At 36.0% G+C, this 27,769-nt stretch overlaps 1 protein-coding gene across 1 annotated transcript in view; it reads left to right on the forward strand.

Moving 5' to 3' along the window:
* The window catches only part of cpne4a (copine IVa), a 66,874-nt gene extending 41,029 nt beyond the window's left edge, over nt 1-25,845 (forward strand). The window contains exons 6-16 of the mRNA XM_079895580.1: nt 556-639; nt 724-813; nt 6,551-6,649; nt 8,099-8,185; nt 8,482-8,541; nt 10,928-11,061; nt 12,291-12,345; nt 14,555-14,606; nt 19,209-19,342; nt 19,421-19,657; nt 24,998-25,845. Coding sequence (XP_079751706.1) covers nt 556-639; nt 724-813; nt 6,551-6,649; nt 8,099-8,185; nt 8,482-8,541; nt 10,928-11,061; nt 12,291-12,345; nt 14,555-14,606; nt 19,209-19,342; nt 19,421-19,657; nt 24,998-25,129 — 1,164 coding nt within the window. The 3' untranslated portion in view covers nt 25,130-25,845. The remainder of the gene's footprint in view (nt 1-555; nt 640-723; nt 814-6,550; nt 6,650-8,098; nt 8,186-8,481; nt 8,542-10,927; nt 11,062-12,290; nt 12,346-14,554; nt 14,607-19,208; nt 19,343-19,420; nt 19,658-24,997) is intronic.
* The last annotated feature ends 1,924 nt before the right edge of the window (nt 25,846-27,769 follow it).

A 27,769-nucleotide genomic window follows, 5' to 3' on the forward strand; every position in this document is an offset into this window, starting at 1 on the left:
TTTAGAGCAGGTGCAATCCCAGGAAAGAGCAGTGGAGTGCATGTATATTACAGAATTGCTGAAGCAGTGAGTAAACTGATGTTATAAAGACAGTGAGTTGCTAAAAACCAATGTTTCATGTAGTGACGATGCTGCTGGGTCACATAAATGCATATTAGATGCATAACACATATTATGGAATGTAACACTTTGTTTTGATAGTTCACTTTAGACATGCTACTAACTTTGCAACTACATGTCAATCAATCATAAGAGTGTCTTCTTAATATCTGCTTAAACTTTATTTTGACAGGCATTCTACTGACTATAAGTAACTTTAAGTTTGCAAGTACATGTCAACTTCTAACCCTAACCCTAACCTAACAGTCCACTAATACTCTGCGATTTGTATTTGCAAATTAATGAGAGTTTGTTGAAATGTGGTTGCAAAGTTAGTCAAATATCTAATGTGGACTATTGAAATAAAGTGTAACCTCTAAAATCTCTCCAGGATCACATTATGGGTCGTGTTTGTGATGCTATCAGCTGATCTGTATGCTTCTGTTCTTCCCTCAGGATTTTTTCAGCAAGTCAGATCCGTTTTTAGAGATCTACAGGGTAAATGATGACACCACTCAGCAGCTAGTGCACAGAACAGAGGTAGGATAACAGTTTCTCTCGAAGATCTCCCTGTGATAGTGCTTCAGCAACGTTGAATTGTTTTTTCCCCCTTTCTTCACACAGACCATCATGAATAACCTCAACCCCATGTGGAAGACCTTCAAGACATCCCTTAACTCGCTCTGTAGTGGAGACCATGAAAGAATACTGAAGGTAAATTATGATTTATCAACACTTGCTGTAGGAGAGGAACGTGTGATCATGTGTATTTGACTGACACTAACAAATAAATATATGGATCCATTTTAATTTAGTTTTACATTTACATTAGCATTTGCAATTCATGTTCCTGGCAGACGGCAGCTTGTAAGAAGCTTAGAAGTACATGTATTGTGTTTGTAATTTGATGTAGCTGCTCTGCTTTTTACCCATCAATAACTCTACTACACTTCAGTTGAAATGCACTTCAGCACTTTGGGAAAAGTTGTTTTAATGAATACATTTCAATGTTTAGATTTCCGGTCTATTTTGGCTTCAGAAATATAGAATCTGTTTTTTTTTGTGTGTAAGTGAGATCTGTCTGAAGATCTGTCAGTCTGCCTTCATGTATTTTGCTATATATATTTATATATTCTGCTTTATGTTATCCTCACAGTCTGATCCACCCAACAACTGCACATAATATATATTTTTTTGCCTTAAAGGGTTAGTTCACCCAAAAATGAAAATTCTGTCAGTAATTACTCACCCTCATGTTGTTCCAACTCCGTAAGACTTTCGTTCATCTTCGGAACACAAATTAATATATTTTTGATTAAATCTGAGAGCTGGCTCACTCTAGGCTTCTATGTTATTGAAACTTACCGGCCCAGAAAGTTAGTAAAGACAACGTCAGAACGTAGGCTCACTATTACGTAGGCCAGCATCACACGCATCACACACATGACCAGCGTCGGCCAATAGTGAGCCTACGCGCTGACGTACAACCCAGAAGCGCTGCGCTGTTACACTACGTGAACTCACTCAGAGGCCCGAATAAAATGAATAGTTGAATAAAGTCGTTATTTTAGGGTTTTTTTCACACAAAAAGTATTCTCGTCGTTTGATAAACTTAAGGTTGAGCCACTGTAGTCACTTGGACTATTTTAAAAATTGTCTTTACTAACTTTCTGGGCCGGCAAGTTTCAATAACATAGAAGCCTATGAAGGAGTGAGCCAGCTCTCAGATTTAATCAAAGATATAATGACAGAATTTTAATTTTGGGGTAAACTATCCCTTTAATGGAGATTTTACCATTATTTGGAGAGTATAGAATTAAGCTATAGACCATTTGGGAGCAGACGTCACAGTTATGTCCCTGCAGTTGCACGTGCATTGTGGTAGCAGAAAAACCGTGGTAACAAGTAGAGGAAAATAGGCGATATCCACGGAATAAGAGAAAAAAAATCTCTTGTTGTGCCTTTAAATGTCAGAATCGGAATGCAAAAAAAGAGGGTCTTATTTTTACAGAATACTGTATATAACAGATAAAATAACTGATTTTCTTTTAATATCACTATTTAAATTATGTTCTTAATCTAGAATTGACCGTTTTACTGGTAGACGATTTCTTGGGCAGAGCTAGACAAGCTTGGTGAGGTTGCATTTACGCGGACAGACGAGCATTGCTGATTATCATACTACTTTGAAATTCATGTGTTGCTGGACCACCGTGTGTGTTGATCAGATTGCTGGGGCAGGATCTCTCATCAGTCACATGGCTCAGGGTTATTAGGCTTGGTGAGCATGTGTTTAAGCAATGATTCACCAGGATTTCCCATGTGTTTTTTACATTCCCTAATTTGCCTTCCTCTTTCTGGTCTCTTGCCTTCTCTTGCTTCATTTATTCGTTCGATATTCATCAAAGACTGCCTGATTTAATTGGGAAAGGAATTACTCAGGGAAAGTTTGAGCTAAACAATGTGTTCAAGCACACTAATTTAATATTAAAAGTAAATTCCCGCAGGAATCTGAATTAAAGTACCTCCTGTTAAATTATTATAATCATGATATATAATAAAATGTGCCTACTATAGATACTATTAATACAATAATTGTAATTTTTTATATGAATGATGCTGTAATTTGTCTACATTTTTACATTATAGAAATATTCTTCTTCTTCTATGTATTTTATTCATAAATATATAAGTTTTTTGTTTAAAAATGTCTCTTGAATTTTTAAGGTTTCATGTTCTTAAAATGCAATAATTCACCAAAAATTATTATCGGCACAAACCATGTTTATCCTCACTGCTCAAGTAGCAAAAATCCCTATATTATTCCTATAGTTGATTCATTGATTAATTTGTCAATAGTAAAAACATATGAACTGCTGGATTTTTAGATACAGACTTATTATATCTAAAAGTTCAAAAGTTGGCGTCTGTAAGATTTCATTTTTATTTTTTACTTTATGACTCTTTAGAAATCATTCTGATATGCTGATTTGGTACTCAAGAAACATTTCTCATTGTTATGACAGTTGAAAACAGTTGTGCTGTTTAATATTTTTGTGGAAACCATGATCATTTTTATGAATAGAAAGTTCAAAAGCATTTATTTGAAGTATATATAGATATTTTTTATAAATGTAAAAGTCTTCCCTGTCTCTTCTGATCTATTTAATGCATCCTTGTAGAATAATACTTTTACTCATCAAGGATGTATTAAATAGATCAAAACAAAACAAAATGGTATTGGTAGTGTATAGGTATAGGTACACTTTAAAGCGCAGTGTTACACTGGGGTGTTGGAGTTTGTGTACTCAATGAACTGAGTCCATTTAACAACAAGATGCTTTGGTTCCTCAATAAACATCTCTTAAGGGCACCTGTGTGCCTCTTTCTGCTCATATAGTGCATCAGCATATGACTGCGTGTGGCCTCCCTTCTGCCCACTTATGACTTAACAGAACACAGACCTTAATACAGCAAACGACTCAGGCTCATTTAGTGCCAGCCATCCTCCATGCCATCTGCAGAATCACACCACTCACAGCTGGAGCTCACCCCATTCACAGACCTGCCCTTTAGGAGTCCATTAGAGCGCTGCTGCCTCACCACTCAGAGCAACAACGCTCAGTGTGGGAAACATGTCTTCCTTTTAGAACCTACTGAACACTTAAGGAGTGCCGTGATCGAGCCATGTGTGGTTAACTCGTAATGGCTGTGATTGATTGAATCCCTCCGATATTCGACGATTTTCTTGCTGTGTGCACTGACATCTTGCTAACAGAGGAACAGTCAGTTAAAATGATGAACCAGACTCTCTCATGAACATTAAACTCTCAGTCTTTCTACCGGGTGCTTAACATGGCTGTTGGTACATCAGTTGTTTGGTTCTTAAAGGTAGGGTAGGTCAGAATTGTCTAAAAAAACTTTTATTCAAATTTGTTTAAACTGTCTTTATATACCAATACATAATTAAAATGCAAGTACTCTGAAATAGAGAGTATAAAAAATTGAGTGACTCTAGTGTATTTAATCTTCAATAAACACAGCTCATTAATTCCATTCACTCCCACCTAAAAACGGTTGCGCGACTGCGCGCACGTGGGCAGAGCCAGTAATAGCGGCGGTAGTCATGGCGACGGAGAGTGACAGTCGCGCAAGCCAATCACTTGTTTCGTCCCGGTAGGAATTAATGAGCTGTGTTTTTTGAAGATTAAATACACTATAGTCACTCAATTTTTATACTCTCTTTTTCAAAGTACTTACATTTTAATTATGTATTGGTATATAAAGACAGTTTAAGCCAATTTAAAAAAAAGTTCTTTAGACAATTCTTACCTACCCAACCTTTAATGTGGTTCAGAGATCCAGTAAACATAAAATGTCAGCAATCATGACACAAGTCTGCTTTTGAGGACAGCTGTTACTTGAATTGATGTCCATTTCTTAACAAGCTTACTATATAGCATACACTACCATTCAAGATTTTTAAGAGGCAGTGAGACCTTTATTCAGCAAGTATGATTTAAATTGACAGTAGAAGTCACAGTAAAGACATTTATGAATTCTATTTCAATTAAATGCTGTTCTTTTGAAATTTCCACTCAAAATATCTTGAAAAATGTACTTTATGTATTGCAGTTTCCACAAAAATATGAAGCAGCTCAACTGTTTTTGACCATGAAAACTTTTCTTAATAAGAAATGTTTCTTGAACACCAAATCAGGATCATGTGACACTAACGACTGAATAAATCTGCTGAAAATTCATCTTTGTCATCACAGGGATACTTGGTAATAAAATTTTTTAATTTAGTAAAACAGAAGACAGTTATTTTAAATTGTAATAACAAACATATTTTGACTGAAAATGATTTCTCTGCATGCAAATATGAGTAATATTTCTTAGTTTAAAAAATTTTGCATTTATTATTCATTTTTTAGAACTATAAAATGTATAGTATTTATGAATATAATGTGAATATCACACCTGAAATGTTTTACCATTAGTTGTGTCCTCTCATACCTTTCTGCTTAATTTTACAGTTTAGTTTTTGTCCCCTAAATGTTGTGCAAATTACAGTATTATGAAGTATACTCTTTGATGTTTGCATTTTGAAATTCAGACAAATACAGCATGTAATAACATCAAAATTAATTCTCAAAGTTGGCATCAGTGGTTTAGGAATGAAGTTATTTTTTGAGAATTTTGGAATGTATTTATTCTTTACTTTAAAGCTGAAGTGTGTAATTTCACTGCCACTAATGACACCAAACAGAATTGCAAAAATATATTTTTTTATCTTAGAAATATATCAGAAACACTTTGTCTTCCATTGGTTGGACATACAGATAGTCCTGCTTTCGACTATCTTCATTAGTTGTTGCTGTCTCAAGCTGGCTTAGTTATAGTTGTCTTGGCATATGCTGGGAAAAAAATATCCGTTAAAGGGGCTATATATAAAAATGTTCATGCAATAATCGCTTTTTTTATTCCCAATGTGTGAACAGCTTGTAATGAAACTTAAAAAACGAGACCTTCCCTGACTTCCTAACTGAAGGCCTGTAGACTGATTTTTATGTGAAAAAGAATTTAGCTGTAAATATATTGGGGCATTGCATCACTTTCAGTCTCTTGTACGTTACGTGTGCACAAGCACGAGCAGTAAGTTGCTTGCTGTAGTTCTCTTAACGGCCACCGGTGTCGCCAATAACAAGGGTTTCTGAATTCTACATATAGCCTCTTTCCGTCTTGCATCATTAAAGTATGATAATGTGGTAACCAAATTGCTCAAGATAAGACGTGTGATATAAGATAAGTGTGAATGAGAAGCAACACTATGTTCTGGTTTCATCTTTTACAGGAATATTATATAAGTCAGCCTTGTTGTCCTAGAAATTGCAGGAAACCATCAAACTTTAATTAATGTGTCATGTCACTTTATGTTTAATGCATGGATTCATGGGGCACAGTGATGGTTAGTCTGCTCCAGTTCTGTATGCTGTGTGTTCGGGTTCCAGACATTTCTAGTGTTCAGCGCTCTCTGTGGACCGTATGTAGGCAACTACAGAGTGGGTTCAACAAGGGTATGGTGTCCGCATCCCTCAGAATATCTTTTATGTATGCTTCAGAGGAAGGCTGAAAAAAAAATGGTATCCAAACTAGACATCTATAGAGGAAACAAATATATGTATCTATGTGTGGGGGATGGGGAGTGTGAAGAGAAAATAAATATAATATGATGAAAAGATTCAATGGAAAAAAGCAGAAGTCTAAGAGAGGTTGAATCACACAATAACAACTGGACCAACACATAACATATAGGTTTTTATGGTATTTAATTTAATATCTGGAATGTAAATGAAATTGATTTCAAGGTTTAAGATTGTGATATGGGGCTTTAGATGCCTTATTAATATCATTTTTTTGCTTGTTGTGTTCTTCCCTTGACATCCAGTGTACAGTTTGGGACTGGGACTCGAACGGAAAGCACGATTTCATTGGGGAGTTTCAAGCTACGTTCAAAGAGATGAGATTGGCGATGGATGGAAAACAGGTAACGGTTTTAAACTTGTTATAAAAAATACTGCAATTTATTTGAGCACTTTCACATCCACCACACATCTACAAGCCAAGCAGCTTTTTAAATCCAATTGGCTTTATTTGAAACAGCTCTTTGAGATGTAGCAAGTTAAGCTAATGATGAGAAGGAACTAGTTTGGTTCAAAGAGTAATCAGCAAAGGTGAAAGATGAAAGAGAAATGAGGTTACATGAGGAGATCTTTATGTGGGTCACAGTCAGTTTAGCTTCTTCTACATTCTGTAGAGAATTACCTCAAGTGTCCCTGACCTAAACTGCTAAGATGGATGGATGGATAGATCATTTTACAGTGATAGATGTAAAAGATAGATGGATAGATGGATGGATGGATGGATGGATAGATAATTTTACAGTGACAGATGTAAAAGATAGATAGACAGATGGATGGATGGATGGATGGACAGACAGATAAACATACAGACTTTTAAACCAAATCCTTCTAAGAAGGACCTGACATACACATTCCAAAAACATAATTAAACTCAAAATGACTGGCTTTGAAACGAACAATGTGCTCTAATGGAATTTTTAGTGGAATAATTACATAATTAGAATCATTTTAAACCTTAATGACAACTGATGGAATGACTTTGAAACGCTATTCTGTAAGTCTGTTGTAAAACACAATGTTGCTTTACACTTTAAATGTCATGTGAACACACAAAAAACATCCCATCAGAGTTAATATCCCTGTACCTTTTAGATCTCTAAGTGTCCATTAAGTCATTCCGCACAACTTTAATTTGTAGTTTACGCTTTATTGCATTTCAAGACCACTATGCTGTGTAGAAAGTGGAAGCAAACAGGATAATTGGCATTTTTAAGGTTGAAAATTCACACAAAAAGAAGCACATCCTCCTTTATAATCGATAATGAGGATGTTGTTCTGTGTAAGGTGTTAAAGAGTTTTTTTTAGTACATCCCCATTAAACATTAAAATGGCTCCATGATTAACCATTACTGCTAAAGACTTGATTAAGACCGCATCTCTTTCTGATTTTGAAAACAATAAGCCATTGTCTTTTAAGCTGTCAGTTAATTGTAACTCCGCTAAAATGCGCAGCTACAGCTGGATGACACCTCGTTCACTTGTGAAGTCCCAGCGCTCTGGGCTGGTATCTCAATACCGCAGGCATCAGTACCACACTCTGCTAATTATTTTAGAACATTGCTTCCAGGCTTGACATCATTCCTCATTATTATAACTAAAATTGTTGTTTTCCGAGTCTATTGTCTATGGAGATCTTGTTTTGCTGCTCCAATGGGAAGCGATTATGCACCATCTCACACATTCTAATGAAGCTATTTCATTGTCCAGGTTGTCTTGATCAAACACTCCAACCCATACTGATGGAAAGCTAATGGTTTGTTTTTTTTACTTTGTTTTTTTTTAAACAATGACAGGTCCAGTGGGAATGCATAAACCCCAAATATAAAGTCAAGAAGAAGAATTACAAGAACTCTGGGATTGTCATTCTGAATCAGTGCAAGGTAATATTTTCATCATATAATGATGCTCTCTAGAGGACATCTGGCCCTTGTCTCCCCGAAGTATTTCAAAAAGCGGCAGTGTTACACTGTCAGCAGAGGCGTTGATGGTTACAGTAGATGGAGGTGGGAACTTCACACAGCTAGAAGTCATTACATCCGGCTAAAATGTGAGATCCTGGCTCTGTAAATGGCCACTGAATTTGATCATGGCTGACGTTAATTAGAAGTGATGAGAAGAAGATAGCAGCATAAAAAAGTGCTTGAATTCATGATAGCCTGTCCTTTTGTGTCCTCAGATAATTAAGATGCATTCCTTTCTGGACTACATCATGGGAGGTTGCCAAATACAGTTTACAGTAAGTCCAGGCAGATACCACTCATGTTTTCTTAGTCGATGGAGTTCATTTATCTGTGTTTATATCAATAAAACTTCTCATCCATTATCATTTGTTTTCTCTGACATTAGCATAGCCGGCAGCTTTGTTTAATGAATTATGTTCTTGTTAGTCAGAGCATTCGTGATTTATTATTCATTAATATGTACATACTAATGGGAACAGGAAAAACAAAGTGTCATTCTAAATGTTCAATTTTTGCATAATTTATAAAACAATAATTGTCTCACCTGCTTACAGCAATGTTATTTTCACATGATACTGTGTGCACTGCAGTGTTTCATTATTTTTTATTATCTGTCACTATGAGATCTTTCTGAATTGTTGTCATGTAAGGTCTTCTGAAAGGTTTTTATAATTAGTTTCAATTAAAGGCTTTCGGTTTGTTTAATGAATTTATATAACGTGCAATTTTAATAAGTGTTGATATTTCTCTAGAAAGCATAATGGTAGACCTGTATATTTTTATTTTTTTTACAAACCTTTTCTGCTAAAATAAAACATTTTGTTACCAAGGAGAGGGATCTTACTTTCGGGGATATTGTTAATTAAATGTTGGTTCAGGCACTTTAGATGAATGCTATAAAATCCATTGGGGTTCACTGGCTGAACATTAACGTAATCGTGGACTGTACTTCAACCTGTGAACTTACTAATTTGATTTTAAAAATTATAATTGACAAAATCACCAACCTTTAATTAATTGCCTGGGTCATTGAATTATATGATTATGTCAACAATAATTTGTGATAAATGTAGTTAAATACAATGAAATGAATAAAACAAAAGTTTTCGGGTTGGTGATAGAGACTATTTCAAGAAATAGACTATACGCTGTAGTGTATAGGTATTACTTTCCCCCTGATTTTTGTTTTATTGGTTGTCCTCCTGAAGATGTTTGAGAAGCATTACTTTAGATGATGTGGGTGTCTAGAAGAAACAGTCAGTCAAGTGTGCCCAAACTTTTGGCTTTTGGTGCATTTCTTTTGGTATATAGCCTATAATTAATATTGTGTTATGAAATACTAGTGCAAAAAATGCCCGTGCAAAATCAGTTTTTGTGTGTGTTTTTAGTAATTGTTGGTTTGGTGTGTTTGAGTGCTCATTGTTACAATTACACAGCAAAAGTTCAGTGACATTTTTATTTGTGCATGGAAAGCACACAGTGAACTCCGAGAAAACGCTATGCTTGAGCAAACAGTTTGTGAATAGGCAACTACAAATGATGCCCGTGAAAGAGACTGTGAACGCATTGAATAGGATGTTTAGTTGGTGAATAGCATAGGCTACTATTACACAGTAGCGATAGCATTAAGCGCACCAGAATGAAATATAATATTCAGAAGTAAACAGCATAGCTGACTTACAGATTCAGTTAACATCCACAAATGAATAAGCGCCTCAATTCAGGGAGCAGTGCAGAGTGCCCGTGCAAAATCAGTTTTTGTGAGCTGATTGCCGTCAAAAAAGTTCAGGAGTTATTTCTTGCGATGGCAATATGATCAAAAATAACTTTATATTGTTTCAATGGATTAATTGCATTTTGAAAAAAAAAAAGTCATGAATTTATTGCATTTTTGGGAAAAAATAATCCGTTTTTATAATAAATCTTTGAAAATCAAAATCTGGATTTGAATTTTTTATGTTATTATAACCTAAAGATGCTATGTGAAAGTTTGAAACAGAAAATAGTGGTTTTCACACATTTAGTGGTTATCTCACATTCGAGAGATATGCGAATAACACACAGACAGACACACAGACAGACAGACGTTTCTGTAATTTATAGATAGATGGATTTATCACGTTCTGGAACCAAACTATAATATTCAGAAGTAAACAGTGTAGCTGACTGTGTGTTTATTTTTAAACCACAACCTTCTTGGGGCTTCTTTGACCGATACAACCCTCTAATGTCAGATTGTTTATTTTTAAACCACAACCTTTTCAAAATGATATATTTAACGATATCTTTAGCATTTCTCATCCAAACAACGTCAAACTTGGCACTGCACTTACTCGTGACCGTAGCGAGACACCTGTCAAGTTTGAAATCCATCGGACTAACGGTTCGAGAGATATGTGGTTAACAGACACACAGACAGACAGACAGACACACACACACACACACAGACAGACAGACGTTTCTGTAATTTATAGAGAGATGTGTCATAACCAAGTATATTTTATGTACATACATAGTCCCAACTCATGCATTTTACAGCACTACAGCTCTTACAAGCTGTTTACTCTCTGTCAATGCTGTTAGGAGATTTTCCACATGTGGTGTATACTTTTTAAGTAATTAGCTTCAAAGCTCCACGTTGATTGCTGCTTGTCTTTTCAGGTAGCAATTGATTTCACAGCCTCTAATGGGGATCCGAAGAACAGTTGTTCGTTACACTACATCCACCCCTACCAGCCAAACGAGTATCTGAAAGCTTTAGTCGCAGTGGGGGAGATTTGCCAAGACTATGACAGGTGAGCAGGCTGAACAGCCAATCAAATCCCAACTTCTGCTCTCTAGGTTCTTGACTTTTTTCACACGACAGTTGTTTAGGTTCACACATATGCGAGCTCTCTTTCTCAGAGTGTGCAGGATTTTGACAGTATAGCGAGTAAAGTAGAGCCCCAGCATTGGGGTTTTATTTTGTGTGTGATGAAGTGAATGTGTAGTCTGTCTAAAAGGAAATAAAAAGTGAAGTGAATGAATCAAAGGTTCAAGGTTTGGTTGGATAGCATGGTTCCAAAACCTTGTAGATGTGGATGCATCATTCTCCATTGACAGACATTCAAAAGTAGCCATGTATTCTGACCAAAGAATGTTTTTTCCAAGAAATAAATAAATATTTCATAAGATTGTAGGTGTTTTATCAGTGTCAGATTTTTTGTGTGTGTGAAAACTGAAAGCCCCGAGGCAAAGAGGGCAGTATGCAGGTTGTATATTTACTTACACATGATGTTATGGTGCCTTGGAAGCCAGTCTGAAACTAGTTTCCTTGGGAGGTACCTTCATACAAAACAAAGTCCAAGTCAGTGACTGACTTGCTGGCTATAGTTTCAGACACAGCAATGTTACGATGTGATTCCCTAACCTTCAGATATTAAACAGGAAATCAGTTATAGTGACGTAACCAAGACAGAACACAATAAATATATTTATGCTTTTCACTTCAAACAGTACATTTCTGAAAAACATGATTTTATTTTGATCCCAATTTACTTACCTGCTGCCTTTTGCAGGAGAAACAGTGGAATGTGTAATTCACAGAATAGGCATGTTTTAATTAAAGATTGTTTTTTAGACCTGTGACTTTTTGAATTTCAACTGTTGATTCTTTTGAAACCCTGAAGCAGTCTTTGTATAACATTCTAAATCCCAGCATTTTTACCACTGTAGCTGAGCTGTTATTGTTGCTCTCTGAAAGGTCATTCAAAAACTAATTTCCAGCTCCATGTCAAGCTATGGCTTCACTCCAGAACAAGATGGATACACATCCATCAGGCCATTTGGTTGGGATGAAATCTGAAATCACAGCGCATGCTGATTTGTCAGGCACTAACAATTATGCAAATCTGTGTCTATTACAAATGAGCAGTGATCAGAGGCCATTGAGAAAGGAAAGCATGATAGGAAATTTGGTATTTAATCCCCAAGATTCTCAATTCTTGCTAGCTCTAATCTCCTCTCCGCTTTCACTTCCGTGCAGTGACAAAATGTTCCCGGCGTTTGGCTTTGGTGCTCGAATACCTCCGGACTTCAAGGTAACTTATTTAGCATTTATAGCAGGGTTTTTTTTTTCATTAACGGGATGAAGATTGAGCGATACTTCTAACTAGGCTACTGCAGGAGTAATGTATGAACTGATATCAGCAGGTTAATTTCTCTGTGACAGATAATGTGTCTTTGTGCTGGGCTGAGAGTGTTTTATATTCATCTTAAGCTTCAAGCGTTTTTGATTAGATATATTGAATATCTGGATGTGCTGCCCTCACTCCAGGCTTATTGTTAAAATCTCTTTAAAGTATTCAAACATTGATATGGAAATTCTTGTGTTTATTTACAACATGAAGCGAGGGGTGTTGAATCCCCCTGAAGGGGTTATTGACCGGCGATATTGACCAGCTAAATGTACATTATTCTGCTTAGCCTATTTCAAGACTACTGACTTCACATAAATAAATAAATAAATCTATATTAAATATTCATTTAAGTTTGATTTATTTATTATGTGAGAAGATAGAGACAGCAAAGTGATAGCTAAGATATGACACTAGCACAGCTATGTAAGAAATCAGATGCTTGGGATAATTATACATTTTAGCAGTCAGTATATAAAAATGTTTGACTGCTAAATTCAGCAGTTGACCAATCAGAATCAAGTACGGCTTGTCCCGTAGATGGTTTGCTCACGCTCTGTTTCCTCTCTGGAGAAGCGTTCAGTCTTTCCGCTTGCAAATTCTGTCATGTAAATAGTAATCCACCATGGCGCGAGCGCAACTGGCTTTTAAAGGGAATAGGAGATGAGACTCACAAAACACCCATTACTCATTAAGAGAATAGGGACAACTCTTTTAGACCATGAAAATAGGGCCCTTGATTCTCCGAGCAACACAAAATACGAACTACTAAACCGGTTTATTCAGTGAACAGGTTGAACCAGTTCACCAAATCAGACTGAATCATTTGAATCAGTTTGACTTGATCAATGAACTTGTCTCTCAAATGTGTCCCCCGTCAGACTCAAAAGTGAGTAATATGTTCCTAAAACCATAATGTCTGCTTTTGCCAACTCTTTTTTTTGCAATTAACTGCTCTGGATCCGATTTCAATGGTTCTGGAGTCAAAATCACACTCAACCGATCACAGCACTTTCTTGAATCAACAGTACACCTAATCAATCGCGATCGAAATCTAAGATTGATGACAATAAACATAATATAAATTAATATAAAAATGAGTGTACACACGCCATGCAGGATGTCAGAATTACGTGATTACTTGAAAAATAACTGATGAACCATTTTTTTAACTGGTTCACTGAAACGAACTGTCCAAAAGAACCGTTCAGTTTGCAGTAATATATTGGATTTCCCCTCATGGTGTGTTTCATATCATTTCTGAATAAATCAGCGTTTTGAAAGAATCAGTTGAGTGAATGATTCAGTGACTCACTCATAAAGGCAGTCATTTTTAGTCATGTTTAGTTCCTAAATGAATGGGGGTTATGGGCAACAAACGTCCTTATTCTGTAAAACCGGTTGCATCGCTTCCAGTCTGGTCTTTTACATTTAATCATTTAGCAGATGTTTTTATCCAAAGCGACTTACAAATGAGGAGAACAATAGAAGCAACAGTATACAAGTGCTGTAACAAGTTACAAGTGTAACAAGACTTAATATTTAAGTCTCTTTTGTATGTGCTTCGTTAAATATAGAGCCGTTTTACTCAAGATACCTTCAAAGGAGCAAGCAAAGATATGCATTGCCGAATATGCTGATTGATATCTACAAGTTTTTTTTATTTTATTCTCCTTCTCACTAAAATTTTGATATTTAAATCGAATAAAACACCAACAGTAAAAAGAACTAGGTTTGCTGAATACCTTAAAAGTCCATAGATATCGCCATCAGTTAGTACTCTCCGACAAGTGTATGCAGACTGGTTTTCCTGTTTGTTAATGTGACATTTTGCATAAAGCCTGTGTTTTTGAATGAAGGAGGGATCTGACTCCGCGAATAAAACCGCGAATTGTCGCCACCTACTGGTGAATCGATGTAACCTGCAGTAATAGTCATTGAAAAATGGCAGTGAAAAGTCCCTTTGCTGATGGATTGTATATAGCACTCTTGGAACGTCGCTCAGCCGATCAAATTCAAGGAATTAACAACTGTGTGGTATGAATTATTCTTGAAAAGTACATTATTGATGTCACAAATAAGAATTTTGTTTCTTTTCTTTTTTAATTCACAGGTGTCACACGACTTTGCAGTAAACTTCAACGAGGACAACCCAGAATGTGCAGGTATGATAGAGCATTCATTCCAATACTAGACCGTATATCTTAATTTATTTCGTCAATACAGATCCATTAACTTCCCAATGTGACCTTTGCCAACTGGGACTGAACAACTCAAAGCCTCAACATAACATTGGCAAAGTCAAACAGCCCTTCAGTAGAGTTGTCACCCCACACAAAGGAGATCAATATATACAAAGCTGACTTACAGAGCTATGCTATTGACAAAAGTGGACACATTAATGTTTAATGCTGCTATAAAATATACAGCCTGAGGGGAATGTCTGAAGGAGGGAGACCTGGATGATGTCATCATCACACCCTCCCCTTCCCCAATAATTAGTCTCTCTGGGCCTTGACAGCAGGCAAGAACGACTGTCAGCACAAAATGTTTTAAGGCCTGGTGAAATTATTGTAGCTGGTTGCATTAGATCAGAACTTCTTGTACAGAGTTTTAGGACGTGGTTTAATATTGTAGGATACGTTTACATATTTTATTGCAATTTGTTAACTGCTTTTTATTTAACTGCCCTCCGCTGCAAAAGCAAGATTGTTTGCAGAACGTAATCTCTTGGCATGCTTGCATCATCACAACCTGTTTAAAGTTCGAAACTTGTCTCCTAAACGGTGACGGTGGTAGCGATCAGAAAGTAAAGATGAGAATATGATAACAGTGAGTGCTAGAAACACAGAAACAGATGGGACAGTAAAGTAATATAAATGATAATTCTGTTATTGTGAGAAAGCCCCTGCAGAGCGATCTCTGCATTCGCATGTAACCTAGCTCTCTTTGGGATGGTGTTACTGTGGAAGTCAGGTCAGAAGTTGCAAATTATTGGATTTTGTATTTAGTTTGCTTCCAGTTTGTTTGGTACTTGGCTTTTCCATCACCCCTGTCTTCGGCCACGAGCAGGATAAATTGATCATCGCTCCAGTGTATTGGTGTCATTTAATTTCCCTTGCTATTTCTGTACCACCTCTATCAGCGCAGACACACCAGGGTGGCGCCCAGAATGAGCACAGACCACTCAGCTTTTGATCAACCAGCCAGGCCTGTCTCTTCTAGGAATAGCAAAAGGCTCTCAGCCAGACCAGGACACATGCCAGCCAATCTCCCCCGAGCAGAGAGCGCACCTTTACGCCCTGGTATTGTCTGGAAAATCTGGCATGACAGTAATGCGGTTCCAACAAACCCGAACGAGACACGCAAAGCGCTTGGATAGCGTGAATGACATTGGTGTGCAATTCTAAAGGATTTTTACTTTCTAAATATTGACAACCTGTTGTTGACAAGCTGTGGCGAGGCGTCCCGAGAGCATGGGTGTTTGCTTTCTATGAAAAAGGCCACTTTTCAGACTCATCCGAAGTCACTCCTTTGGCAAGCTTTTAAAACGTTTTGCTCATCTGTAGACCTGTAAGCAGTGGGGTGTAAACATCTTGCAGACAAAGGGTCAAGGTTTGACTGGTTAGCATTACCCTGCTGTTTGAAATGATGACTAAACCATTCTGCTGCCATTCTAATTTTCCCCGTTTTAACCTTTCAAAAGTAGCCTTGATTTTTTTTATCATTCAAAAGTTTACTGATGGTACAAAGTCCCTTATGCTCACCAAGGCTTCATTTATTTGATCAAAAATACAGTAAAAACAGTACTTTTGGGAAATATTATTATAATTTTAAAATAGGTGTTTTCTATTTTAGTAGAAAATTGTTAAAAATATTCCAATGATGGCAAAGTACTCCAGTCTTCAGTGTCACATGATCCTTCAGAAATCATTCTAATATGCTGATTTTGTGCTCAAGAAATGTTGATTTAACTGCGTAATATTTTTGTGGAAACCATGATAAATTTTTTTTTTTCAGGATTCTTTAAAGAATAGAAAGTTCAAAAGAACAGCATTTATTGTAAATATAAATCTTATTTTATTTTATTACATTATAAATGTCTTCACTGTCACTTTTGATCAATTTAATGCATCCTTGCTGAAATAAAGTATTCATTTCTTTTTAAAAATTTGGACCCCAAACTTTTAAACGGCAATATATATTATTTGAATTTCTATTGCTTATTGTATTTATGCATGTAAACATTTATCTTGTATAAAGCAAACCTTTATATACTTTTTCATCTATAACACCTTAATAATATAATTTAGCAGGAAAATTTTTAATTATTTCACAAAATAAAAAAAAAGTGCTGCCATGTTTCACACTTGCATGCCTCTTTCAACCCGAGTATTATCTAGAATTCAGAGTTTTCCACTTGGTCGTTTATAAATATGACACAAGAATTCCCATGAGCAAGCATGTCAAACACTTCTGGGGGTCCCGCGCTAGCCAAGCAACTGATTGAGATGAATGAGAATTGTAATGGATATTTCTTTTCCCCCTGGTAGACCTCCTCGGCTGAAACACAGCAGAACTTTTACACATTCACACAAGCTACTGCCCTGAGGAGACTTTTGTTGGCCAATGCAATTACTGTAGACTGTAATTAGAAATGGGGTAAAAAGGCAAAGAGCTCATTTAGCTGATGACTGACAGTGCAATGTGTGTGTGTGTGTGGTTTTCCCTGAGCGATTGTGCGACGGTTCACCTGTCAATGAGTCCTAGGTGGAATTCCCAATGTGATATCACACCGAACAACGTTTCCAGCGTTCTATTTCCGGAGGGTGGTGGAGTTTAATTCATTGTGCTAACAATACAGGCAGACACTATAGGCCACATGCACATCCCAGGGTGAGACATTCTCACAGCAGCCGTGTGAACTGGCCTAATGTCATGTCACTGACGATGCATGCAAATTTAAAAGGTCTTATGACGAAAGGACGTCAGCATTAGCTTAATTCAAGCCTTTTAATGTCTTAAGCATGACATATCCTTTAAAGAGACAGTGCAGTGTGTGTGTCAAAGTTGAGTCTATTAGGGTCCTGAGCATCTTTGATTTCTCTTTGCGGGGAAGCCAATGAAGCGATTACATCCATTGATCTCCGGTTTGAAAGTCCTCTCATCTTAATTCTGCTGCTGCACAGCATGGCATGCTTTCACCTTTGAGCCCCTGTTTGAGCGTCTTCAAGCTCACAGGTGTTAATTAAATGAAACAGCTGGAGGTGTGGAGAGGAAAGACAGGCTGACCTTAAGATTCATGCTCATCGAGTCAGTAAACAGCATTACTGCTTCATTGCCGAGATTTAGCCTTCACTGACATTCGTTCCAGTCCTTTAAATACTCGTTTACATTGCCCATGCAGAATATTTTTGATTGATCAAATATCAGTTACTTTAGTATCATTGAGATACTGTTATATTTTTAATTAGTTTTATTTTAGATTTAAATTTTCTTTAAAGTTTTATTTTTTATTTTATTTTTTATATGTCTGTCTGTATAGTTTTTTTTTTTTTACATTTTTTATTAGTTTTAGTTATTTGTGACCCTGGATCACAAAACCAGTCTTAAGTCGCATGGGTATATTTGTGGCAATAGCCAACAAAACATTGTATGGGTCAAAATTATCGATTTTTCTTTTATGCCAAAAATCATTAGGATATTAAGTAAAGATCATGTTCCATGAAGATATTTTGTAAATTTCTCACCTTAAATATATAAAAAATGTATTTTTGTGAGTGGATGCAGCACAATCGTGAACATAAATGGACAACTTTAAAGGTGATTTTCTCAATGTTTTGATTTTTTTGCACCCTCAGATTCCAGATTTTCAAATAGTTGTATCTCGACCAAATATTGTCCTATCCTAACAAACCATACATCAGTGGAAAGATTATGTATTCAGCTTTCAGATAATGTATAAATCTCAATTAAATAAAAATTACCTATAAGACTGGTTTTGTGGTCCAGGGTCACATTTTAGTACAAGTTAAACAATTAAAATGAGAAATGTTGAAAGTGCTGAAAATGTTGAAACAAACTTAAATATTTTCTTTCAGCTAGTTTCAACATCTTTGTTGCCAGGTATAAAATAAACATTAACTGAAATAAAATAAAATAAAATGAAATATAAAAAATGTTCATATTATTTCAGTTAATGTTTATTTTATACTTTTATCAATTTTTTATGGTTTTAGCTTTAGTTTCAGTTAGCTATAATAACCATGTCAAATATAAGAAAAATAGTATTTATCAGTGTTATTTTAGTATCATTGATGTACTATTATAGTTTTTGTTAATATTTGAATTAGACTTTATTTTTGCATTTTCATTTTAATTTGAGAAATTTTGTTGTTTTTTGTGGATTTTTTTGTAATATGTCAAGTTTTACTTTTAGTTATTTTAGTATTTCAACTTTAAATGAAAATGAGAAATGTAGTTTAGCTAAAATAAAATAAGTTTAGGTTTTTTTATATTTTTTATTTCATTCCGGTTAATGTTTATTTTATTTAAAGTAAAGAAAATATATGTTTTTAATGGTTTTGATGGGGGGGGGGGGGGGGTCAGTATGAAGGGTAATACTTCATTTTAATGTGTCCTATTTAATTATTATTACTCAGTACTTAAATGTATAATTACATTGTAACACAGACACCTTCAAATAAAGTGTAACCGTATGAAGTGACATCCAAAAAGCTCCAGACTTTCCTTCTTAAACGTTGCAGGTATCCAGGGTGTGGTAGAGGCCTACCAAAACTGCCTTCCTAAGATTCAGCTGTACGGTCCCACAAACATTGCCCCGATCATTCAGAAAGTGGCCAACTTTGCCTCTGAGGAAATGCACACCAAAGAGGCCATGGTGAGTGTGTTTCTATCCCATCTCTTTTCATCTCTAAAGTTCCTCTTGTTCTAATTGTCCTTTCTTGCCTTGATGCAGCAATACTTCATCCTGCTCATCCTGACGGACGGTGTGATCACAGATATGGCGGACACTAGAGAGGCGATCGTCCACGCTTCTCACCTGCCCATGTCTGTCATAATCGTGGGAGTTGGAAGTGCAGATTTCACTGACATGGAGATGCTGGACGGGGATGACGGAATCCTTCGTTCGCCTAAAGGGGAACCAGTGTTGCGTGACATCGTACAGTTTGTGCCGTTCCGTAACTTCAAACATGTGAGTTTACATGGGGTTTATATCTAATCATTTAAATGACAGTAAAATAGCCATTTATTAAATAGACTGTGTTCCAGCTGTGCTAAAATGTGTTTTGATATTGACCTTTTCCACAATGAGGGTGCAAAATAGGCCCTAATAAATGCAATAAAGCAATAAACAATTAAATGTATAAAATAAATAAATAAGATAATAATAAAAAAATTCAATTTAGACTAAATTAAACTCAAGTCAGTGTGAGCTAACAATGGTTGCAATGCAGTAAACTTATGTGAACATTTACAATATGGAATGGGAGTAATTACTTGTCTTCCCAAATGATGTTACTTTATGTATAGGGTGTCACAATTGTAAGATTTATTTTTAATTGCAAAATGATGACATGATTTTAGTTGTTGGATACAGTCGAGAAGGTCAAGCATGCCGAAATTCCCATTTTAAGGGGCCGATGCAGACCTTTAAGGCATTTAAAACCAAATACCAGATTCATTTTTTAGATATAGTGTAACATCACAACAAACTCATAAAAACGTGATTGTTGTACATCAAAATTTTTTTTTAGTAAAGTGTACCTTATTTGTGGAAAGTAAGTTTACTATTATTTTATTAATGAATACTTTAGCATTTTTTATTTTTAACAATTTTTTTGTGTTTTTGTAAGTTTTTTTTATTTCAATTCATTTTTTTTATAAATTAAAATTGTATTTCTGTTTTAATTTTTGTTGTTTTCGTACTTTAACCTAAACTTTGTTTTATTTTTATTAATTTTCTTTTGGTTTTCATTTAAGTTTTTCATTGAATATTTGTCATTTATTTCAGCTTTATTTCAATTAACGAAAATTATTTTTCATAGTTTTAGCTTTAGTTAACAATAACAACACTGCATTTAGTAATATCGGCAAAGGTCCAGCGTTATGTCCTCGAGAGCTGTTTGAATTTTAAGAGACACCCTCAACAGAATCAAGGTTAAAATCACTGGAATAGCAAATGTTTATCACGTCTATTTACTAGTTCTAAGTGCCTAATGTTTCACAGCTAAAGAGACCTTTTCATGCCCCACGCCTGAGCTCCCTTTACTTGGAGTTGGAAGTTAAAATGATTATACATGCAGCTGAACTGTAGATCATGCCCTTTAATCAGTGCATTGCTATGCAGAGGTTTTCATCCAGCATCTTTACAATGTCTGAAGTACTTCTAAGGAGAATCTCTCCTGGTTAATTACTCCCTCCTTCCTCCTCGCTCTCCGTCTCATATTCCCACCCAGTCTCAGAGCAATCTAATAACCTTTAGCTTGATTGCTCCATTAATTACCACATCTACTGCCGGTCCCTGGTGTAAAACAAACCACAGAATGCAGAGAGTGGGTTAACTCTTGAGTGGGTTAACTAGCGCAAAACAAACCCCAACATTTTCACATGACATAGTAGGGCTAGTCCGAATACCATTTTTTGAGCTTCGAAGCTTCGATAGGAATTAACATCGAATATTCGAAGCTTCGGAGGGAGGGGGCTGAACATATTCTTCTCTCTAATAAAGGCAGGAATCTCTATGCGTCTGTCTGTTTGCATTTAGATTATTTATCTTGCATTTAGAACCGTTCATCCAATCGACTTCACGAGTGCAGTGTCACATTTGGTGCAATATAGACACGCGAGACGTGACACGTTCAGAATTAATAAACTTTTAATACAGAACAGCGCGAGCGGGAAGCGCGCGCGCGCCTCACGCGCAGGGCTCCGAGAACGGACACTGCACTAGTGCACTGTAAACCCGAATAAGTAAGCAGAACTTAAAAAAAGTGAGGCAATCAGTTGCCACAATTTTTTTAAGTTCATAAACTCAAACATTTGAGTACATCATCACTTATATTTTTGGAGTTTATTTTAAATATCATTTTAAATTATAATTAACTTAAATTTACTGATTAAGCAAACTCAAACATTTTCAGTTTCTGCTACTCAGAATATTTATTCATCTTCCTCATTGCAATAATTCAAGAGAACTTAAACATTTCAAGTTAAGAACAATTAAAATCAGAGTACACTAGTTCATACATTTAACTTAAAACCTTCATGTAATCTCAATGAGAACACTTTCATTAGTATTAACTTATAGTTTTAACAAGCTAGTTTGCTAACATGTTATCATGCTAACAATAGTATGTTATACAGCACTTGCTGTATGAGTACAACAATATAAAGATTTTATTTGCTCTCAAATCAAGCCGCATGCACCACTTGTCACCATGATGGTAACTATCCTAAAACCAACAATAACAGAAATTCTACTAAATTAGCATAACAAAACATTAATACTAAATCTCCCACTTAACATTAATATAAAAAAAACAAACATTATATTACACTTAATTTTAGCATTTACTCTCCCATTCAAGTGACATCGGCAAAGCATGCTGGGAAATAGACATCCCAGCCGTTTCAGTTAAACTTAAGTTTGTTTAAATTAAAATAAATCATTTCATAAAACTCAAAACAATGAAACAGTTCAGTTTACTTAAAATATATCAGTTCTGTGAACTTGAAAGAAAAAGAAAGTGCTAAATACTCATAAAAGTTAATTTGACTGAACAAATTAGTTTAATTTAAGTTTGTCCTACTCAAACCAATTAATTATTTTGAGCGTTAGGGTTTACAGTGTGATACAAAACACAGCCTAATATTTTTCTGAGTAACAAATAACTCTCAAATCAGAAATCATCAGCACAGTAATTACTGACACAGTAAAGGGTAGGCTAATATATTGTTTCTATTCTATTTCCACAATGTCAAAGCAACGCAGCTTATAGCCTACAAGCTCAGGCATGCACTTCTGCCCATACAAACTCCGCTGTTCTGCGCTCTAAAATAAGAGTATTGTATTTCGCCCAGCGTGTTTTAGGCTATATCATGTTATAGCCAGATATGACGACGCTTACAGCACGCGTCACCGCAGATCAGCATCTATTCATCAAGCCAACGTGCAAACTATCGCAAATCAAAGTGAAAGTGGGTCGCAGATGCTTTAACACACAATCAACTTCATTAAAAGTAAAGAACCGAAATGATCTTACCAGGGCTGTTGCCGCTCTCTTATTGCGGTCTTTGATTTAGAAATTTTAGCTGACGATCAGTAAAATGCAGCTTATCTGTTGCTAGTGACGTGCACTCCATTACATCTGCCTATAGCGCGGGATTTGAAGTTCGGATTCATATCCGTTTTGCAAAAACACATTTATGTGTTCATTGTTCATATTGATAAATCAGAGAGAACTATCCGATCTGAGAAAACGCATGACAGCCCCATTCAAGCGCGAATGGGAACCGTTTCTAGGGGGATGCCAGGTGTGAAAAAAAAAAAAAAAAAAATTTTTTAAACGAATATTCGAATGTCAAATTTGAAAATCGAATACCAACCCACCGAACGAATATTCGAATACTCGAATATTCTGGTACAGCCCTATGACATAGAGGGTTGTGTTTTTTAATACAGAGCCTAAAAGGTTTGAGGAACATTGTGGATTCTGCGATTTCGATTTTTTTCTGAAAATTCAATCGTTTTTGGGGTCAGTAAGACTTTTTTGAAAGTAATTAATACTTTTTTTCATCAATAATTAAATTGATCAAAAGTGACAGTAAAACATTTGTAATGTTACTAAATATTTACATTTCAAACAAACGCTGTTCTTTTAAAATTTCTATCAAAGAATTTTTTGGCAAAACCAGCCAATGCAGGTTTGAGAGGTGGCACCCCGACAAATCTCGAGGGAATCACGACTTGCTTTACGGCACGACGTCACATACATCAACAACATATGAAGCAGCCTATCTGGAAGACACTAGCACGCATTTCAGACGTGAATCACCGCAGAGTCGACGAAGAAAGCGCGGTTGAAAGAGTGCAGAGACGGCTCTGCGTGAGTGGTATTTACGACAGTAGCGTTAAATACAAGTACTCCACAGTGACTCTAGGGGTCGCTGTTTGAGAAAAACAGAAACTGCATAGTGTGCCTTTAACTCTTTCGACCCCACAAACGGCTATCCATGTTTTCACTTATACGGTAGGGGGCGCTATTACGCATCTTCTGAAAGAGTACAGAATCTCCTGATCAAAACACAGGCGAAAAAGAAGCAGAAACAAATGATAAATAACGTGATCATCAAACATTAAACACCAGATCACAACTGCCAAACGTTACTGAATGAAATGTTCGACCCAGGACGAGGTGGACTGTGAAGCTTTGTGAGTGTTGATGGACTCAGTTTACTCCATCTATGTTTGATCATCGTTCTGAAACCAATCCAGGCGTGGTCTTTGAAAAATTTGCGATTTTGTTCTCAGCTTTTGTTCAAAAAGCTGCTATTTATTTTAATTTATTGCATTTTCAGATATTCATACAACAAAATATTCTGGAAGCCATTAAATTCTTCTGAAAATGGTCAAAAGGTCTAAGCTTTCTTTATTTTACAAAAGCACAATGTTTTGATTTGATTGTAAGTGGACACATACAAAAGTAGGCATCTCACAGATTCTTTTTTCATATTTCTTTTTTCTGTATGACCATAAATGACGTAGTAATTTAAGTTTATTGTGCTACAATGTGACGAAAATCCAGCAAAACGCGCCGGCGCGTTTGCCGACCTCAGAGAGTTAAGCTGACAATCTACTAATACTCTAATGACTGGTATTTGACATGTAGTTGCCAAGTTATACTGTAGTTAGTAGAATGTCTAAGTGGACCATCAAAATAAAGCGTTACCTAATATTTTACAGTGCTACCGTTTTACTGTAATCTTGATCAAATGCTCCGTCTTTCAAAAACATTTCAAATCCCACACTTTTGAGTGTTAGTGTCTATAATATCAATATTAAACTTACTACAACAGTCAACATACAGAACACAGAATGAATGAATGAATCTACACATTTGACATGGCATGTCTCTAAATGTGACAGAGTGTTCATATAAGCCAAAGTGACAGTTTATTGGGATCCTCTCGGGAGAAGTGCCAAGGCTTGTTTTCTCTCCAGACATATACTGTATTGATGGCCCCCGATAAACAACACCATCTTCTCAGCCGTGTCTCCTCTCCTGTCCTCCATCTAATTGGCCAACAGGGGTTGGAGGGGTTTGTCACGTCTCCTTTGACGTGGGCATCCTCTGATTTCCTCTCAGCTCCTCGAGGCGTCTTTGAGTCACTTTTTCTGAAGGTTCAGGATGTTTTTCATCAGTGTGCATGTGGGTTTCAGCAAGTACAGTATCTTCACACATCATTAGTGCAGGACCAGATGGCGAAATGGAAAAATGGCCCTGCAATTGTTTGTTTCTGTTCTTCTTCTCAGGCCTCTCCTGCTGCTTTGGCAAAAAGTGTCTTAGCCGAAGTCCCAAACCAGGTGGTTGACTATTACAACAGCAAGGGGATCAAGCCCAAGTGCCCCAGCGAGTATGAGTCTTCCAGGACGTTTGGTCACTGAAGCGCCATTACAAAAACTAGCACGTTTCTGTGAATTTGAAACCTAATCTGTTCTACTTTGTTCTGTTTGCATGCGTAGCCTGTGAGGCTTGCATAGGTGTTGCAATGCTACCGTTCCTATTATGTACATGTGTACATGTACAGACTTACAACTATGAAGAAAGCACAAACTCAAAAAGACCTACTGAATTAAGCATGATGACTTGGATTACAGTAGTTGAAGAAATACATGGATCGTCTGTTGTTTTCTTTTATATAAAGGTTTATTGAGATTTTGCTAAATTTCGTAATGTTCTTACATTGTAAAGCATTTTGGATCTTAGAGAATGAACAGCTATTTGAATTAGAATATCTGTGGACATTCAGGCTCTCTCTCTTTCTCTCTCTCTCTCTCTCGTTCTTTTTTTGCAAATGCAGGGCCAGATGCATGATTGTATTTTGCATGTTAATAATAAACCAGCCTCGTTTTTCTATCGGTTCCTTTTGGGGCGAGTGATATGAGTTCATGTGAAGCTGCTCTTCTGACCTGTCCACAAATAAGACTTTAGAATGAAGTATTTTTTGGGTAGTTTTAAGTGATGATGTGACAAATTGTTTGAAAATAATGTTTGTGTTATGAATGATGTATTTTTGTGTGGATTTTGACCCATGTTGAAGCAACCAAACAAAAATAATGTTAATTGATGTTTTGATAAAGCATTAAAGAAATGTTCACCCAAAAATTAACATTTTGTAATCATTTACTGGCCACACTTTAGTTATTTTTTCTATCTATCTATCTATCTATCTATCTATCTATCTATCTATCTATCTATCTGAAATAACAGGACTGATGGACTTCAACAAATTGTTGAAAAAAACACTTCAAAGTTGGCCTATTATATATATATATATATATTTAAGTGATAAGTGATACACACTTTCTAATGAGATTTCCATTTATCTTTGCAGTAGGCAGTTCTTCAGTTTCAGACTTTCCAGAGCTGACAACTATATTTTAGAAACCGACGTGCTCATTATAAGCAATGTCAGGGGACAATATTCCACAAACATAAAACACAAAAAGCATCAACAATGTGTGTGGGTCCTCAAACTGTCATAATGCGTGCTGACAGACCTGCCGTGAACCCGACGAGCCGCTGCGCTCACACACGGCTGCTACAGGACTTCAGCTTTCCCCTGAAGACCATCACAGAGAAGCCTTTGCTTGTACATCACTACTATAACTGGATCTGGGTCACTTTAACATGTGTTTTTGGCAGTGTTAATTTTGTCAACAAAATTACTCTCAAAAATGTTTGCTTAAGAACAGTGTTCTTACATTACAAGTAAAGTAATCAGATTACTTTTTTTCAAGTAACTAGTAAAGTAGCGCATTACTTTAAATTCACAAAATTTCTGAGTTACTTTTTCAAATAAGTAATGCAAGTTACTTTGTTTTCCCAGTTATTGCCAGACACCTCTTCTGTCCCCATACTGAGAGAAACCGGGAGTATAGGTGTGTGAACATGATGGCTATTGTTCTAGACAAAATGTGAGTTTGCATTTACTCATCTCACTCGTAAAAACAGATTCTGTATTCCTCAAAATGAATAAAAACAGTGAAATGCAAATTCATAATATTTAAAAAAAAACTGTAATACTTAAATGTTACATTATGACCTTCGACGATCCAATTCAACCATATAATAAGCAAAATCTTAAGATAAACCACATTTGTGTTTAATTTGTTATATTGCTGAAGTAAGAGTGTTGAACCTCCTGCATCCTATTCTCCTGCAATCCAGCAGCTGTTCTGGCGTGAATTTGCATTTCCTTCAGCCTGAGGCTTATTCATTTCACTTTTGATGTGAAAGGTCCTTTACATTTGCCAAAAATAGAACTTTTATTAAAAACAAACAAGCAAGCCCAACACAGCCCAGATGAGAAAAAGTAACACAAAAGTAAATGTAATGCATTACTTTCCATAAAAAGCAAATAAGTAATGCAATTAGTTACTTTTTAGGGAGTAAAGCAATATTGCAATGCATTACTTTCAAAAGTAACTTTTCCCAACACTGCTAAAGGTTATTATTTTTTATTTCCACAATCAAAAAAAGACAAGATATAAAAAGGGAGAAACCTGAAAATGATATTTCATTAAAACACTGTTAACAAGACAAAAATACACAAGATGTTAACTATGCACTAACAATGTTTTTTGAAGAAAAAAAATATTGCTACAATAATTTCGGGACTTTATTCAGACTGTTTGAGCTGTGTGAACATAAACTATTTTACAACTGCATCTGCACAAAATTTGGATAAATAAAAGAGTTTCCAAGCCTGGTCCCTTCCAAATGGCTCTAAATTTAGAAAGAAAAAAATATATATTATTGAGTGAAATGCAAGAAGAATGTGCTAAAACCACATCCAGACATAAGTCCCTGAAGGCTTTAGCGCTCTCGGTACTTCATTATCTCATTTGTTCTCAATCAACCAGAGCATGTCGTGACTCCCTAAAAGCCTACACGGGTCATTTGTATTTTATTAGGTCCATCATTGATCTCCCACTTGAGGACGACCACAGGATCCAATATCATTAGGCCAATGCGTTCTGAAGAGCTTTGGTTGGTGATTGGCTCAGTTTGTGTTGTTGTCA

The sequence above is a fragment of the Squalius cephalus genome, assembly GCF_949319135.1.
Source record: "Squalius cephalus genome assembly, chromosome: 15".
Classification (NCBI taxonomy): domain Eukaryota; kingdom Metazoa; phylum Chordata; class Actinopteri; order Cypriniformes; family Leuciscidae; genus Squalius; species Squalius cephalus.